General features: G+C 53.6%; 2 protein-coding genes across 4 annotated transcripts in view; both read right to left on the reverse strand.

The window, feature by feature from the left end:
* Positions 1 to 4,239: 4,239 nt before the first annotated feature.
* On the reverse strand, positions 4,240 to 8,764 carry LOC119111938 (UBX domain-containing protein 7). Of its 2 annotated transcripts, none has more exons than XM_037235820.1 (2): positions 8,617 to 8,764; positions 4,240 to 5,908 (listed from the first exon to the last, which is right to left on the reverse strand). In XM_037235820.1, exon 2 carries the CDS (start codon positions 5,888 to 5,890, stop codon positions 4,397 to 4,399), a length of 1,494 nt encoding a protein of 497 aa, XP_037091715.1. In that variant the 5' UTR covers positions 5,891 to 5,908; positions 8,617 to 8,764; the 3' UTR covers positions 4,240 to 4,396. The 2 variants fall into 2 exon arrangements, with proteins under 2 accessions (XP_037091715.1, XP_037091714.1); XM_037235819.1 differs by having other exon boundaries at positions 4,240 to 5,911.
* A 1,087-nt stretch (positions 8,765 to 9,851) lies between these two features.
* LOC119111939 (TLC domain-containing protein 2) overlaps positions 9,852 to 17,578 on the reverse strand; it is a 29,985-nt gene continuing 22,258 nt past the window's right edge. For both annotated transcript variants that reach the window (XM_037235821.1, XM_037235822.1), the window contains 2 exons: positions 12,788 to 12,892; positions 9,852 to 12,412 (listed from right to left, as the gene is read on the reverse strand). In XM_037235821.1, the coding sequence (XP_037091716.1) occupies positions 12,219 to 12,412; positions 12,788 to 12,892 (299 nt within the window). In that variant the 3' untranslated portion in view covers positions 9,852 to 12,218. The remainder of the gene's footprint in view (positions 12,413 to 12,787; positions 12,893 to 17,578) is intronic.

Below are 17,578 nucleotides of genomic sequence, written 5' to 3' on the forward strand. Positions count from 1 at the left end.
CCGTCGGCTCCGGAACTCATCTGGGGCGCCACGCCGCGTGGCACTGCTTTTTAATCCCGCTGACCGTGCGCCGAGCGCCTCTGAGCAGGCTCAGTTAATTCCGAGCCCCGTACGAGCTGATGCGTGACAGGGGTCTGCATGACCGGGATACACGCCATCTCCGTTCGGGACTGACAATGGTAATCTGCTGTCACGTGCCCAGCGAGCAGTGCATCGGCCAACGGACATCGAGTGAAAAACCTCAAAGCTCTGGCAAAAATAGCACGCGGGCTATAATCCAGTGTGCAAGTAGGCTCCTTGATTGAAACATCTCGAGATGTCTCTGATTGATGATCTGATTTGATCAGATTGATGATCTAACGCAGGCTAACAACTTCCTTATGGCTCACAGTTTCGAGACGCAGCATCATTTGTGTTCGATGGCTAGAAGTGGCAAGACATTACCCCATCGGAACAAGTTGCGCTATTGCCTGTCAGCCAGCTTCAATCAGGACCGTCGATAGACGTACGGCCACGTGATGGCTGATGAGTGCCTCGCGTGGCAGCTAATCCTTTCAGTGAAAAAAATCCAATGTTCGTTGAGACCACCCGCCGTGCTGAGTAGATAAGCCGTTGGTATTATCAACGTGATTGGGCTTCCCGGCTGATGCTTGTGGACAGTAAACAATAGCACGCCGGTGCTGTGCTGCCGAGGGGATCTCAGTCCGGCAAGAGCTGATCGAAGTGACGTTCTGCCACTCTATGTAGCACGCGGGCCACATGAAACGCTGCGTGCCCGTGGGATCCCTCAGTGACTATCAGACAATTAAACGTCTCCCACCTTTGAAATGGACAATCTGCACACACGGCAAGCCTTGGCGGCAGAGTATGAATACTACGGTGCGCCACCTGCGACAAGAGCCCTACTTTTGCAGCACTAACAATGCCCTTTGGTACCCAGCTCCTCTCAGGGTTTCAGTTTGAGCGGGTGGCTATCGTGACTGCGATGTCGGCTCTCTCGGACCTGCTTACGTGCTTGCCGAGTCGCATCGTTCATCGGTAGCGTTTCCGATCTGTTGCTGGAAGAGCATGCATTGCGGCTTGTGCCGTGAAACCCGCCTAATCGTGGGTGGCACACGAGTAAATGATCACGATGTAGTCCATGCAGGACAGTGTCCGCGCGTGTTGCCGACGAAATGCGAGCTGCAGATGGTCGCAGACAGCGACCTCACAGCCACCGGTGGGCACAGTCTTGTTCGATTAGCTGCAAATGTCTCAGTGACGTAGATCGCGCTGTCTGAACACACAAGTTTCAACTGCACACCGCTCGGCCATCAATGTAAAGACGTGCCCCTGAAAGGCATTCGGGCAAGAGTACGCATCCCTTGCTTAGCGCATTTGCTGACTGCTTGTTTACTGCAGGAGCCGTCATCATGAAGTATGCCGATGCTGCCCAGGTTATTGCAGATGTCAAAAACACCAGCAGCTTCACTCATGTAATCGAGTTTACTATTCCACGCAATCTAGGGCTCCTGCTCATATCACGCACTGCATTTGATGACGACCGGCCGGCCGGGCTTGGGACTAAGGCGGGCTTCCCAGACCGAAAGCGGTTACTGCGTGCTGCAGGCTTCCCAGACCGGACGCGGTTAATGCGTGCTGCAGGCTTCACAGACCGGACGCGGTTAATGCGTGCTGCAGCCTTCACAGACCGGACGTGGTTACTGTGTGCTGCAGGCTTCACAGACCGGACATGGTTGCAGCGTGCTGCATGCAGGTCCGCGCCATTTTGCCGCAGGAAGGAAAATGGCATTGGGTTTTCCTTACGCAACCACCTCCGTCGCACGCTACGTTGGTAGCCACCGGCTATGCATGTGGTAGCTGTAAACGTTGCAAATGCGGCAGTCATGTCCAACTTTGCTGAGCGCATGTAGGTACGCGTCATCTAAACGCATGCAGATGCAGACCAATACACATCAAACCACACTCGCACCGAAAACACGTGGTAACACGGCAGCTTGTGCACCCCATGCGCATTTCGCACACGTCCGCACGCGTCCATCCGCGCGCGATGCTCGCCACGCTTTAGACTGTGCCGCAACACACCACTAGATTTACGAACCATCCCAAATCCAGCTGCAGGAGGGCACCCAGTGCCTCGAAAGCTGACAGGTCAAGGGGTCGTGGGATTGATGGCCGCCACGTCCCCTGGCAGGTTTCATTCACGGCTCACCACTAACCAAACGGACTTCAGCTTTGTAGGCAGGAATTTTCCGGAATTGTTCGGGTTCTCAGGAGATGTTGAAGACTCGGTGTAGGTCTCGTCTAAGTCTTGTGTAGGTCTTGTGTACCCGGTGTACTTAGGCTGTATTTATATCTACACGTGGTCGAAAATTTGCCTTGTGGCCAGCTGCCGTTGGCCTCGGGATGTTGCGTCTTTCATCAGGATCGATAGCGGTAGATGCTTCTTTTTAACAGTTTTGAGCTTGTGTACTCGCAAGTTTATAGAATTCGAAAAACGATCCCCTGCGTTGCAGTCTCCGTAGACGGCGCAGCATCGGTCTTGCTGCTAGCATTAGGCTGCAGCCAATGGGAGAAGGACGACGAAAATGACGGTACGTCAGAAAGAAATACATTCTTATACTTGATTAAATCGCTGATTTTTACGTGTTGGAGGTAGCTAGAGGTCAATGCGTCCACATCAAAAGCGTAGAGGTAAACACTATGCTCCAGTCTTACCTAAACATGGTACGAATTGATTTCAGGAAGTTTTCATAAGCATTATATGAGTACAAATATTTGCTCTCGCGAGCGAGGCGACCATCGGTGTTTGCTGCAGCGGCCAGATCCGCTCGGTACCGGAAACTGCAACGCCCGGCATCGGTGTTCTTTCTTCTGAAGATTGCGAACATGCATACCCAAAATTATTTGATGCCATGTTTCACATGTTTCACATGTTTCCATACCATGGCCTACATGGTTTTTACGTCCCTATCCGGGGTACCTACCAACTGCTATTCTGGTGTCACGGAGGCCGGCGTCCCCCGACCGATCCGGGAGCACTCAGAGAGATAGATCATGCTTCGGCTCCCTCCGGGACACGGAAGCATTCTGACTAGGGCGGCTTGCCCTGGAGCGGCACAGAGGGTTCTCTTTTTCTTGCCGGCACGGCACAGCGGCTCAGTAATTTCCACAGGGACCCCAGTCGGGCCGAACGGGTTTCCGGGCAAAAAAAGAGTGAGATGTCCCGTTCGATGCCGCAGGTTTTAACCGACAAGCCCCTTTCATTGTCTCATTGTGGACGCTTATCGCAGCCCTGTATATCTCCTTATGTTGTCAGAGAGCCCCGGTCCACGCAAGAGGCCCGTTATCTTTATGGTCTCGTCTCCGTCCCTTTCCAGCAATTGTGCCCCTGGCCGAGTCAGTCCCTTGCTCTAACAGGACCCCCTGCTATACCGTGCGGACCGTTGACCGACACAGGGGCCACTTTTTGCTTAGTGTCCTGAACATTGCTATTTATGACCTCAGCATTGCCCCCGCCTGGGAAACGGACTGCTAGGGCTTAGACCGTCACCGAGTCGACTGTGCGGTATTGATTCTCTGGCCGGCATGCATACCATTTGGCATGCATTCACACAACGCAGAACGCTTTTCCTCAGTTTGAGGAGTGAAACTATGAGCTCGTGGTGTTCTTTTGTGCTGTCAAATGTATGTTTCACGAGTCTCGGACCAGGCCTGGAGCACGCTAAGGAATTACTTGATTTAAGCAATAAAGACCTGCAGCTCCTGGCTCTTCGGCATTGAGTTCGGCTATTATGCTGGGACCATCAGTATAACAGGAGGCACTGGTTAAAGGTCATTAAGTAAGCATTAGCTATATGGTAAATACTGAAAGTTCCAAGCTGTGTTTATGATCACGAATAACGTTGCTTGATGTCGTTTGACCAGTACCTTTTGGTATAGTCCAGGTCCATAACCCAGTCTGAGATCTATGAACTCCTAATGCATTACATTACATTATTACGGTTTGTTGCTTTTACACCGTTTAAAACTATTCATACTTCTTTGGCGTAAGCCAATATCGCTGTTAAACTGTGTGTCGGTTATCCAACATAATACATGCACGAGCTTCACAGTGGCAGAATAGCAATGAAAACCGAAGGCGAACAGAAAAAGACGAAACACATCTACGCAACGGGTCTGCTGGCTGTCCACATCCACCCAGAATTATTGAGAGTAACGGTGCAAGACAAACACCGGTAAAAACTACACACATTTATTGCCATGCACTTAGCTTAAGAAAACGGGTAAGAAGCGCAGCTGTGCGCACACATCAGGAATAATCGGCAGTGGACGTAAATAAGAGGTCGGTCGCGTGCCCTGCAGTCTTCCAAAACACTCGTGAGCCGCGGCACCCCTACCGGCTCTGCACGAACACCGTATCGTGCGAGTGGAGGCCGGCCTCCCGCAGTGTCTGTTCGGCCCGCTCGGGTGCTGACAGCACGCGCCGTGGGAACGTGGCGAGCAGCACGTGCTCGGCGGCCGGATAGCCCAGCTGCTGCACGTGCTCCGTGACGCAGCGTAGCCGCGCCGAGGCCGGTAGCTGCAGCTGCACGCGGGTCCCGTCCGGCAGGCGTAGCGCCAGCGTCCAGGCCGGCGTCGCCCCGCCGTCGCCGCACTCCGATCCGTTCGGCGTCGGTGGACGGGCCGATGCCGCCGTTAGCGGCGGCGGCCGTCGAGCGCAGTCGTCGCCAGTCTTTCCCGCATCGTTGTCCGGCACTAAGTCCACCGAGTCGGCGCCGTTCGTGTCCGGTGCGGGCGGCTCGAGCTTCTGTCGCGGCGGCGGCGGCACGGGCGAGACACGCTCGCTGCGTCCGCCGGGCGAGAGCGGCGTGGAGGCGATGGACGACAGCGCTGGACTCTCGGCCCAGAAGTCGTCGTCCTCGCCGTCCGAGTCTGAATCAGCGACGAGCAGGCGGCGGCGGCGCGCTGGCTCCGGCCGCAGCGACTTTTCAATGGCCAGCCTCAGCTGCGCCTCCTCATCCAGTTCCAGCACGCTCGCCTGCCGCGGCCGCTTAGGAGTGGGCGGTGCGTCTTCGCTGAACTTGTGCGCCTCCAGGAAGTCGATAAGCAACTCGATGGCGGCGTTCTTGTCGAGCTTTCCCCAGGTGCGCAGCAGCTCACCGGTGCGCGGGTCCAGGATGGCCACGTACGGCCAGCTGGACACCGGGTAGAACGTCTTGTACTTAAGCCCTTCGCTGCTCTCGTGGTACACCTGCCAGAATACAAAGTTGGCGCGCACGATGTCGCGCACCTTGTGCGATGACCAGACGTCGCGGTTGAGCACCTGGCAGGCGAACTCCTCCGTGTTCTGCACGTTGACCATCAGCCACTTGCGGTCGGCCACGCCCTGATCGCGCGCCGCCTGGAACGTGCCGCGGAAGATGAGCTCCAGCGGCGGCCGAAAGATCTCCTCGAGCGTCTGCAGCTTGTCGCGCACAGGCCGGCGGCTGGGCCCGGCTGCCGCCAGCCCCAGCTGCCGCTCCTGCAGCCGGATTTCTGCGCTGAAGTCGCGGAACTTGTCAAACACCGAGTCTCGCTGACGCAGGCGGCTGCGGCGCGCCGGGAGCGCGTAGTTGGCGGCGCTGTGCGCCGGCTCCAGCAGCACCTCGGCGCGCGGCGGGATCGGCGCGCGCACCTCATCGCCCGCGTCGCCGGCGGCAGGCGACGCCGGCGAGGCGTCGGCGCCGTTGGCAGCCGGCTCGGGCACGCGCTCCGCCTCGAAGTGGATGTTGATGGCGCGCTGCACACTGCCACCAGCAGCAGCCAGCAGCGCGGCCGCCCGCTCCCGGTCGGCGGCAGTCACCGCCATTATTTGGTCCAGGTCGGCCTCTGCCGCTGGCACTGCCATGGTGCGTCCTTCCTCCACCTGCTGGACATGGTCAGATGAATTGGGTGGACATTTGGCAGCAATGGACAACAGTAACAATGACATATGGCATGCCTTTTATGCTCAGTGTATTGTAAATACAACACATATAAAAACACAAAATTAGCTTTCTTCTTGTGTTGATTGATAAGCTGAAGGGAATGTTTCACATTTGAAGATACTGGAGTGAGCATCAGATAGAATGAAACAAGCTCATTTAAAACTATTGATATACTTTTTAAGTGCAAAAGACTGCTCTAAACAGCACAATTCTGTTCCATAAATATGCTCAATGCTTCATGGTTTGATTGTCACCACACCTAGCACAGCATTGATTGAGAGCCAATTGACCACTGTTCTCTCTACAAATTGCACCCATGAATGCCAGATATGATCAGCAATTATAATAATTATATTATTGTTGGCCTTCAATGATGAATGACTTATGGAATGACAAGACTTGAATGACACTATTATGACATCATAAATGACAAGTTGACTTTGACATACCCTCCCCAATATAACTTGACACATTTCTGTGGGTGTTGAGCTCGTGAACTAGAGAGGCTTAGGTCCTAAGAAGGGCAGGATTGTGAACAAAAACGAAAGGCTTTCAGTTCAAAACCTTATACATATGTGGAACACTTACTTTAATACACAAGGACTAGGACCAGAGCAAAATGCAAGCAAAATAGAGCCATACACATTAAGATGTTGTCCATAACTGCCAGCTGGTAACATCATCGTTGCATGTCCAAACCTAATTTGTGATGGTATCTGAGGCACGTTTCTATTTTTGACCTGCTAGATTTGACTACATCATATATTGAGCATTGTATGATAGTATATAACCACTTAAATATTATCTAGAAACTACATTTTGTAAGCCTGTTCCCATAGCCAGATAATTTATGAAAAAGTAATTAGCTTTTACTCAGGCTTCTCAACAGGCAGCTAGCAAAGCCAGTCTGCATGAAGATCCATTCACTTCACATGACATCAGTGCACTGAGCTAAACATTGAGTTGGTGTGTGCCTTACTCAGGCCTGGCCAAATTGAGCTGAATTTGCAACTTATTATTATGTGAAAAATGTGTCCAGAGTACTTTTGCCTGAAACTACTTTGAAACATCATTGCTCAATGAAACATCACTACAATATGCACTAAGAGTGGTGGTGACAATCTCCAAATCTTGAAAGCTTAGATCTACAACAGATATGAACTGAAATTTTGCTGTCATGCCCTAGCTATACCAGACATGTACATGCTCAGCATAACATATCTTTCTGCAGTCTGGAAGCATGGCAACAAGCTTAGAATCCTTTGACAGTCAACCTCCTATGCAGCTGCTGTATGGAAAAGCCCCAGTCCAAAAAGTGGGTCATGACATGATAACGGCAGGACTTCCCACGATGGTATGCATCACAAAACTGGCAGCGTAAGGAATGCCATGGTAGCAAGGTGACAAGACGGAGCAAAACAGGCAATGGTAGGTAATCAGTGAAAGTTGTCAATGCTCTTAACTTCAAAAGAATGGTAGAATATTTAAGGTCAGGGTATACATTCCTACCTCATGTTACAAAAGAGCACTGTACATCAATCATTGTTTTTAAGGCAGAACATATAATGAATCATAAAACAAGTCATCTATAATCTCACCTTGGAACTTAACTAATTACGATACTGAACATCCGACCTCTGCAAACACACAGCACCCACGACCCTGGCGCCATTACTGCACACGCTCACATTACTGCGCATCAGGCAGCATCAAGAACCATAAAAATGTGCCCAGCCAAGGTAACAAGAATCCATGAAATTTGATCACTGACGCCAACGGGACCATGGGTTGCAGGCGAATCAGGTGGGAAATGTAAAGCAAAATGAGAACATGGTGGCTAAATAAAAGCTCACTATACAGTACCTATATATGGCATGGAACATGAATGCCAATGGGGTGCTGGGTTGAAGGGGATACAGTTTGGGGAAGTTAGGTTAGGTTAGGTTAGGTTAGGTTAGGTTAGGTTAGGTTAGGTTAAGTTAGGTTAGGTTAAGTTAGGCTAGGCTAGTTTAGGCTATGTTCTGGACTATTCTGGCCTGTGCTTTTCATAAAAATACCTAAATGTGATAAGAAACTATTTTCATTGCACTGTTATTGTTACCTTGGTTCCATATATTTTGTATGGTTCTTGATAAGCAGAAATATTGTAATTACACAACAACGCAAAAACAGCGCTGGAGTCCCGGCCATGCAGTGTGTGCGGCGCCCAGGAGATCGCTATCGTAGTTATTAGAATTTGAAGGTAGGAGCATGATTCTACCTGTTTTTAGATCATTTATGATATGTTCTGCCTTAAACATGACAAATGGTGTACAATGATTTTTTCTTACATTAGGTAGCAAAGTACACCTACATCATAACTGATGCTGACGCAACACCAAAGGCTGAAAAGATTGCAATCTGGCACCTCATACTAGCAACAAAAAATTAATCCTTTTCTTTGCAATTTCATCACACTTCAAACAACTCGTGTACCTGACTAAGCTAATAAAGAATCACTTGGTATTCCAACTTAGGCACCAATTTCTTGGTTTTTGCTAGGAGTTGGCTTAGTTTGAATGACATGCGAAAAACACATTTTCGTTTCCATAACCGTCACATGTACCCTCAAATCCCTACTTGTCTTAATAGGATCAAAATGGCTTACCGAGAAATTCCTTGTGGAAAATTTACTATTTCAGAACGGACCGATCACGTAGACCCTTCACAACATCTTCACGCAGCGAGCTTCGTGACCTCGACACACTGCGGCAGTGCTATTAACCCCCGCGAACTCGCATTATGTTTTGGCTGCTGTAAAGGCTCGGAACACAAAACGACGCGGATGACGCAATCGCTACGCACATCCGGCGTTCGGAGCTGCGCTTCCAATTTGCGGTACATGAGTGTGTCCATATATCTTGTTTTCTCCAACTGACGGTTGTGCGGGTCGCCAGATAACAAAGCAATATTATTGGCAGCAAAATATCATGAGCCGGGCGCAAGGACGTTGGATGAGCTCGGAGGCCCATGGTCCACGCATCTCTTAAGTCCAATACAGGTGCACAACGAACCATGGAAATAAACAGAATTGGAAAATGGAAAAAAATACTCCACTTTTGACGAAGGTGATAGTGATTCGGGCTTTAGAGCGCACCGACTACACTTGTCATATGGCGTCCATTCCCTCCACTTTTGGAACATATGAAATTCAGTCCTCTTTTTAGAACTGCGCCAGCCGGATATTGACCGGGCAGCGTGACACCCGACTCTGCAAGAGCAGCGATTTCCAAAGTGACGAGCCCATATCTTGTAATGTTAGATTACCAATTCCCACCACACCTTCACAAACGAAGGACGTGGCTGCGTATCTTCTGTGCGATGCGCCACTACCCAACGCCATACCATGTCCTGCGGACTTTCATGTGCGCAACAACCAGGTGACGTGGCAAAGTTACCGTGTTTGAGTCTGGAAGTGCTAGAATGCACGAGGGATGAAAATATACCGTATCATCAATCGCCGCTAGTGTGTGTTTGACACAGGTTCTTCATTTCACGCCTGATCACAAGTGGTTCAGTGCTGGACTTCCCGTTGCTGTTGCCCTCACTGTTGCTCATCCGTGTTTCAGATCAATAACATTGGTGAAGGACAAGAGACAGTCCTGACAAAAGACGCTTTTAATCAACTGGCGATCGTGCTGCCCAGCTTATACATCGCGCACGCGTGTAATCAGCAGCTGCGCGACCGACGGTATTCCCTCGAACTTCTCGTTTCACCATCTCCGCCAGATTCCGCCAGTGACCAGATCGGCCGCCTGTCCCAGGCGTGTCCCAGCGGGATCCGCCAGAGAGCGAGCCGCGCCCCTCGCCACGGTCCGCTCTCTCTCCACATAACGTCCCGTATGCCACGCCTGTGTATTACAAAACACAGCACGCCGCTGGACGCAGCGAGTCACGAACATTGCGGGGAAGCTGGGGCCGCCATGACCACGCCGACGTCCGACCCACAGCCGCGCAGCTTGGGACGAACAGGTAACAGCGATGTGGTGCACACCCCCACGATGGCGGCGCACCGCGCTGCGATGAAGCTTGAAACCCATTCTGCGACGTGATGTACGCATATGGCTGCGACTGGTCTTGGTTTGAACGTAGGCGCCCGGCACACATATAAAACTAACATCCGCTGATTGGTACAGTCTTCGCAGGGGTAGCAGCACCCGAAAGAAGGCAAACGCACTCCATCCAAAAGACCTTGAAATTCCCATTACGGCCATGGTGTGACATAAAAAGGCTGTGTCTTGAACTCTGCCTTCCCCTCCGTCCCCTCCGCCAATCGTCGACTGGTGGCGCCACCCCTGACATTGACAACAGTACCTTGCGCGGTATCGCTGAGCCATTATACAAATTATGCACATTGTTGCTGCACGGTGCAAACATTAAACCAAATCCACGGCTCAAGTCAGCACAATTTGTCAGCGTCCACAGCGCAATCAAATAAGCGTTCCTGGACAGTCAGGTAGAGCTGACCAGCGAGGGCCGGTCCCTCATGGATTCCGCTGTGCGCGCGGTTAGTTCAAACAAGACAAGAAGTGGCGCCCACCTGTCACAGTGTCCCGCAGCGAATACGCCATCAGGCCCTGGTTGAGCCCAGTACACATGTGTAAAAATAGTCACATCTGCCAGAAGCGGCCGCAGTGAACCGCCCAACGCACCATTTGATAGTATCACCTTGGTCGGGTTTGGGGGGGCGCCTTGGACAACAGGAGCAGAGATAGTATTACGGTGTGGAATGCTCATGCTTGTTAAGCAGCAGCAACAGAGATTGGCAACCCGTGTCCGGGCAAAAAGTATACAAGACAATGGAGAATGAAAATGACACAGTTCACGGCAAACGATGTTAGTGTCAGAGGCACCAACACCAAGCTCAGGGGCGATCCGGAAGGCAGTCAGAGGCCCCAAACACCAAGCTCAGGGGTGATGCGGGAGGCAGAGTGGTGGTCAACTCATGCCAAGAGTGAGGGCCAACTCACGCCACGTGTAACGGACGCCATTACGCACGCAGCTGTGTCACAGACAGACTCTTAAGGTCTGGCGAAGTCCATTCTCTGACACAGCCCCATGCGTACTTACGTTCGACGCATCTGGTGTGACTTCGCCCTTGGGGACACAGGCATGCATTGTGCGACGCGAGACACCAGACGGAGACACATTCCCCGGGCCGCGTGACGGTGACACGAGACAACAAAGACAGGCACACTCAAGAGTGGACGTGTGTCAGTGACGGGAGTGAGCGGGGGCTAGACGCAGCTCCTACCTGAGAGTGCCGGGCACAGCGCACACAAGACAAGCTAGTACAGTCCAGAGCCTCGCGCGTCACACCAGCGCACAATAAGCGGGCGCACACAGGGCAGGTATGCTAACACACACGTGACACCAGACACGGGGCAATACAAATCCACGCCGGACGCTGCCAGACATAAGACAACAGCTAGTCGTTTGACATCATAACACCAATGTGCTACGGTTACGACACAAACACGAATGTCTATTGCCGAGTGCGTGCCAGTTCCATAACACTTGCTGCCCCACCAGGACACCGATACACTGGTTACAGATTACTGCCGCGCCAATCGCAACCAGCAAGTTACAGTTGATCAGTGCGACATCACAAGGCAACATTACCCGACTACATCCCGAGTCCCAATCACTAGATGCTTTGTACATGATCATGTCGTTATGACGAACGTAGCGCCGCTGATGTCAGCACTGTAAAGCTGCTGTATATGGTGAACAGCCCTGGACTCAACGCTCACCGTTGAGGACTGAGCAACGTCTGCTGCTTTAGCCAGTGCCGTGTTGTGCAGCGTCACACTGACTTTATCGAGGTACCTCAGTTGAACAACATGGAAGCATATGTGGGTGGTCATTCTCAAGTGATAGAGAACACTGGGAAACGTTCAATGCAAAATGACCACAAACTGCAACTAACACAACCTGGTAACCATCCTGAAGTGATTGAATACATTGGGTAAGGTTTAATGTAAACTAGCCACACACTACAACTACTTCAGACTATCAAATCGAATGTTATGAAGCAACACGAACATGCGATAAACAAATACTGGTACGCAAAACCACAGCAAAAGCTAACCGAGTCAATCACACGCAACACTGTTACCGTGTCTAAAAATACGGAGACGAAACAGCCGTCCGGACTGGCGCATAAGTAGTGGCAGGCCGGCGGCGGCTGTGCGGGCGGCTGGACCCCGGCTACTCCCTTTTGTCGCTGAAGACCTCCTCCTCCTCGGTGCCCCGCACTAAGCGGCGGAAAGCCGAGTCGATCTTGTCGGGTCTGCTGGCTGCTGGCGGCGGCTTGGCCGCGCCCTCCCGCTTCACCTTCCGGAAGTCGGCGTATAGCACACGGAAGAACAGCACGATGTTCATCGCCACCAGGGTGGCCAGCGCTAAAACGGCAGGGCACGTGGTGTGGTCAAGACGGGTGATCACAGCGGCGACACGGGCAGAGGCACAGACAGACGGCTGCGCTTTTAGTCTCCTTGGGAAAACACGAAAGTTGACCGCAATCTTGATACGGAGGACGGCTTTTCCGGGTAATTACACCTTGGCATAGCCTAGCGTTCGGAATGCAGCGGCCAGCCACTGCGCAGAAGCTCGTACCGGAGATTACAGCATGACCAAAACCGATGAATGACAAACAATATCAATGCACGACAAACCACAACGGCGAGCGCAATGTCATTATAACCTCCCAGCGAGGTTGCATGGGAGGATGTCGTCTCAGTCACCATTGCCGACACGGTAGCGCCGACCCCACTGACCGACACTGCCGAGAGTGTAGGCGGGCAGCGGGACCGAGTCGCGGTTGACCACCAGCCAACGCGTCATCCAGCCCAGCGTGGTGATGCGGAACACCAGGAACGTGGCTGCCGGCAGAGCAGTTCCTGCGCTCAGAACGGGTCTCGTGGCACCGGGCGCGCCGACGGGCGGCGGCCCGGCGTGCAGACGGCGCGGCCCCGGCCCTGCTCTAACCGGGGCCGCCGGCGGACACACACGCTCCGGCCCACTCACAGTGTGCCTGGCAGCAGGGCGGCCTGGCGCCGGCCTTGCCAGCTCACGCACGGCTCCCGGGGGAGGATGTGGTCGGCGGCAGCTGGCGGTGGGCCAGCGGAGCGGCCTGGCTAACTGCACCTGGCCTCCATACAATATCCTGAAATACATCCTGGAACATCCATGCCCTGGAATATCCTGGCCACCAAGACGTCCTCCAGCTGGCGACGCTAATCGCTGCTGCGTGACGTCACGCACGGCAGGCGACGGGGAACAACCATGCAATCTCTCTTCGAAACACATCCAGGATCGGTACGTCACAGCAAACTGCAACTGTGCACGGGTCAACCATGGACACATGCCAACGCCAAAGAAAAACCTTACTGGTTGCCTTTTAAAATTATCTTTCCGTATCAGAACAGGGTAAACAATAGGCTGAAGTGCAATATTTCTCTGAAATATAGTGCAGCTAAGGACCAAAAATTTAAGCATGCGTCAAAACCTAAGAATCACTTTAGCAGTGCATTCATGAGGGGCATGTGTCAACCTATCCCTTCCCACCAATATACAAGGCATTCGTTGACATGCATGCGAACACATGTCGACAATTAACAGGTCGAGGTGGACGTGTTAAGTTAATGAGATTGGCAACGTGCGACGTTGCTAAGCGCTATGTAAATAATCACGCGCGTCCGCCGTCCGCTAAAATGTGTTTTTTATGGAATATTGAAACCTTAGAACCCTTCATTGTGACATCCTGCAAACGCCGCATATATATTCATGCAGCTTAAATAAAAACCCTGAGTACAAGACCTAACAAGATCCGATTATTCGAAGCATAGTACGACTTCAACATAGGTTATCTCGCATGTCATGCACACCGTCAGATTCAAGGCGTCAGCCAAAGAGGATCGCTGTCGGCAATTCGCATGATCAGGTCGCAGAGACATTCAGGGCTCATTTAATTCTACACGCAGAGCTTCCTGAGCCCGTCACAAGACACCGATTTCAACGATGAGTAAATATCTCTTCGCATCGAAACCTGGGACCGACCAACCGTGCCAATGCCAAAACCTCGGGATCGATGGTCGTTATCAACGTCGATGTCCTGGGACCGGTCGTCGACACCACGCGGACCGCGCAGCGGCGGTGCTGATGTTCGTGTAATCTCTCAGATACAGAAAAGCCTCGGCGTAGTGTGCGCGGCTCCGCTGCCGTCAGCGGCCGAGCCGAGCCGATACGGCCCCCGCGTGACGCCTGTCCTTGGCCCCGCCCCGGCCCTGGTGGTCCGCGGCTCCGAGAGACGCCCTGTACACAGGGGTATCTTATCAGCCGCGCCGCGTCACGGCCCCTGCGCGCTGCACGCGCCCGCCGAGTCTCCTGTTTTACTGCGACACAAAACGCGGGCGGAGAGTGGCCAGGCCGGGCGGAAGGCGTCTCTGGCCTTTGAAGGGCAAACAAAAGGATGGTTCATGCGACCGAATGCGGCTTCGAGAGTAATCGTTGGCAAATGGGACCCACCAGAACCAGTCAGGAATCTCACGGTCGCTGTTCTAACAACGGCCGTGTTGGTGGGAGACTGAGGCGGCCCTGCAGCGCCGCTGCCTACCCCCTGAAAGTCCCGGGGATTTCCTGAGGCCCCTGGTTTCGGCATTTTATCTCGGGGGCGTAATGGCCCCGAGGTCAGCACCCTCAGCTTCCACACGACACCTTCGGCTTCGAGCCCCGCACGCGCCATGGTCTCTGAACAATGATATGGTTTCTGCAGTCGGAGACTCTCCACCACCTCCTTTTTTTAAAATGGCATGAGGTTACTCAATCGAGCGCGAAATTGAAGTACGCTTATTAGACAAAAAAGGCATAGCACTGTAACCATCCTGCCTCCCGCCCCCATAATGAACACAACCGGAGATCTCAACTGCCATCGGGCATGAGGTGCAGACAAACTTTCCAAAGTCTTGCGCAACATGATATGAATTCGACGCAAGACTTGGTTCCTCCAAAGCCAAGGCCGTCTTACGGTTGCAAACTCGTGCAGCTCCGGGCCGAGCGGCGACCCGCCCGGTGTTGCGGCCACAACAAGCCCGCCGTCAGCGGGCCGCCTTGGCCCCGGCCGACATCAGGCCTGACGCAGGGCTTGTCAGCGTCGGCGTGGCCTCCGAGCCGGCCCCGGTCAGCCGGCAGGTCAGTCCAGCATGACACCGCCGCCGAGGGCCGCTCCGGGGCGGGCTGACCCTCGTACCGTCGCCGCCGCCGCCGCCCAGGGTCGAGCGCAGATATCGACGTCAGGCGTCTGCACCTTACATAACGGACCGGCGGCGGTCACGGGGCACGCGAGGACAGCGCCGGCCCCGGCACGCCCCGTCGCCCGGAGCCGTCAACAGGCCAGCCCTGGGGCCACGTTATTTCCATGAAAAAACTGGCGTCTGAGCGGTCCCTATGTCGGTTCACGTGATCCCCACTGTCAGGTTTGAGGCTTCGCCATCACTGACATGGACCGGCAGCCGCGTGACCGCCAGCCTCGGCTGTTTACCATATGGTCCCCAGCCTCGACCGATCACCCCGTGATTCACAGCCTCGACGGATGACCCCGTGATCCCAGCCTGGACTGATGACCCCGTGATTCCAGCCTCGACTGATGACCCCGTGATTCACAGCCTCGACCGATGACCCCGTGATTCACAGCCTCGACTGATGACCCCGTGATTCCAGCCTCGACTGATGACCCCGTGATTCCAGTCTCGACTGATGACCCCGTGATCCCAGCCTCGACTGATGACCCCGTGATTCACAGCCTCGACTGATGACCCCGTGATCCCAGCCTCGACTGATGACCCCGTGATTCACAGCCTCGACTGATGACCCCGTGATCCCAGCCTCGACTGATGACCCCGTGATTCCAGCCTCGACTGATGACCCTGTGATTCACAGCCTCGACTGATGGCCCCGTGGTCTCCAGCCGCGACTGATGGCTCAGCGATCCCCAGTCTCAACTGATAGGCCACTGATCCCCATCCCTAGCTGGAAGTGTTATGGACCCCGGCCCCGACTTACGGTCCTGTGATCCACAACTAGCCTCAATTCCCTGTATTCTGCAGTCCTGATTGGAGATCCTGTAGTCTCTAACCCTACTGCAAATCCTGTCAATACTGTCCCGCCTGGTGCCCCGTCACCGTAGCCCACCCCAGTGAAGACATAAATCGATGGCTCAGGCCAATGTTAGATTGGCGCAGCAGCCTCGCCGTGCGAACTCCATCCCAGCGTATCTTACGTGAGGCGCTGGAATCGATGGCAAACGTCCGATCCTCCCCCGAACACCGGAACAAAGGGGGCGGCCGGAGCCTCCACGCAGTCTGACATGAGGTGTTCGCAGCGCAGCGAGCGACCTCTGACGGTTGGCGATGTTCACTAGATGAATAGAACCACACTTGGCACAAAGCAAGACGATCCGCCAACCAAACGAGCAATGGTCACACGAAGGTTATTACTTTATGGATTCTAGCGCGGCAATGAAACCATCTTGGGAGATATGCCCCACTGTCAGAAAACGCTGAGGATCGATGACTCTAAGCTCATTCTCGGAAGCTGCAGAGCATGTATCCTACGGACCACCCCTGCATGTAATGACCGTATCCTACAGCTGCGCTGGGTCCAAATATCGCTGGTGCGTTGGCTTTGCTTTGACGAAATCGACATTCATCTGTGGGACACATCTAATTACCACATCCAGGTGAAACGACCACCACACGGCCGCATACAGACAAACTGCATATCATATGTACGCAAGGTGAGCCCCCCAGCATTTTAGGGGAAGGTGTCGCCAAACGCAAGATAAATGACGGCCAAATAATAGCATGAGCACGTATGCTTTTCAAGCCGTTTCACACCACCAATGTTATATAGCAGTAACCCTGGCATTTCAATCAATACCACATACGCCACGTAACGACAAAGAAATTTGGCGTCGGTGTGGGTCATGGGGTAGTCATATCGCCTTCCAACACGTCTAACACTAGTCTGTATTTGAAGAAACACTTGAATGCAGGCTTAGCGTCGTGTCCTGATTCCGCTCCGTTACATAAGTCCCGAGCGGTAACGGCCGGCCGGCGGTGCCCGTCACCGACGCCGGACCGACCCGTGCCCGAATTTTGCAGCTTCGTTACATAAGCGGCCGGCGGGTCAAGCGGCGGCTCTGCCGCGGCTGGCCGCCAGCAATCGCCGGCAGAGGCCGTGACGACACCCGCCGACCCGCGTCGCCGCGCCGCAGGGCACGGGTATCCCCAGCGCTGCCAGGCGGTGGTCAGAGGACGCTCAGCCCGAAACGGCGTCATGCTGTCATGGCGTCGCCATTGTGATGTCATCACGGCGATGGCATCATTGTGGTGTCATTGCTGCCGTGTCATCATTGGGGTCTACGGGCGCTTCGGTTGCTAGGGTACGTTTAACGACCTACGGTTGGAAATGACTACAGCCACCCTGTCTGACCGAGCCACGGGAATTCCGATGGCAGATTGCAACCGCACCTGCCACAGGAGCCACTACTGCATGAACACCAGACCTGC

The sequence above is a fragment of the Pollicipes pollicipes genome, unplaced genomic scaffold, assembly GCF_011947565.3.
Source record: "Pollicipes pollicipes isolate AB1234 unplaced genomic scaffold, Ppol_2.1 Scaffold_7261;HRSCAF=8764_pilon_pilon_pilon, whole genome shotgun sequence".
Lineage (NCBI taxonomy): Eukaryota > Metazoa > Arthropoda > Thecostraca > Pollicipedomorpha > Pollicipedidae > Pollicipes > Pollicipes pollicipes.

What these genes read in the sequence shown, in the direction of transcription:
- LOC119111938 (XM_037235820.1), bottom strand. Translation starts at nt 5,890, where the DNA reads ATGGCAGTGCCAGCGGCAGAGGCCGACCTGGACCAAATAATGGCGGTG.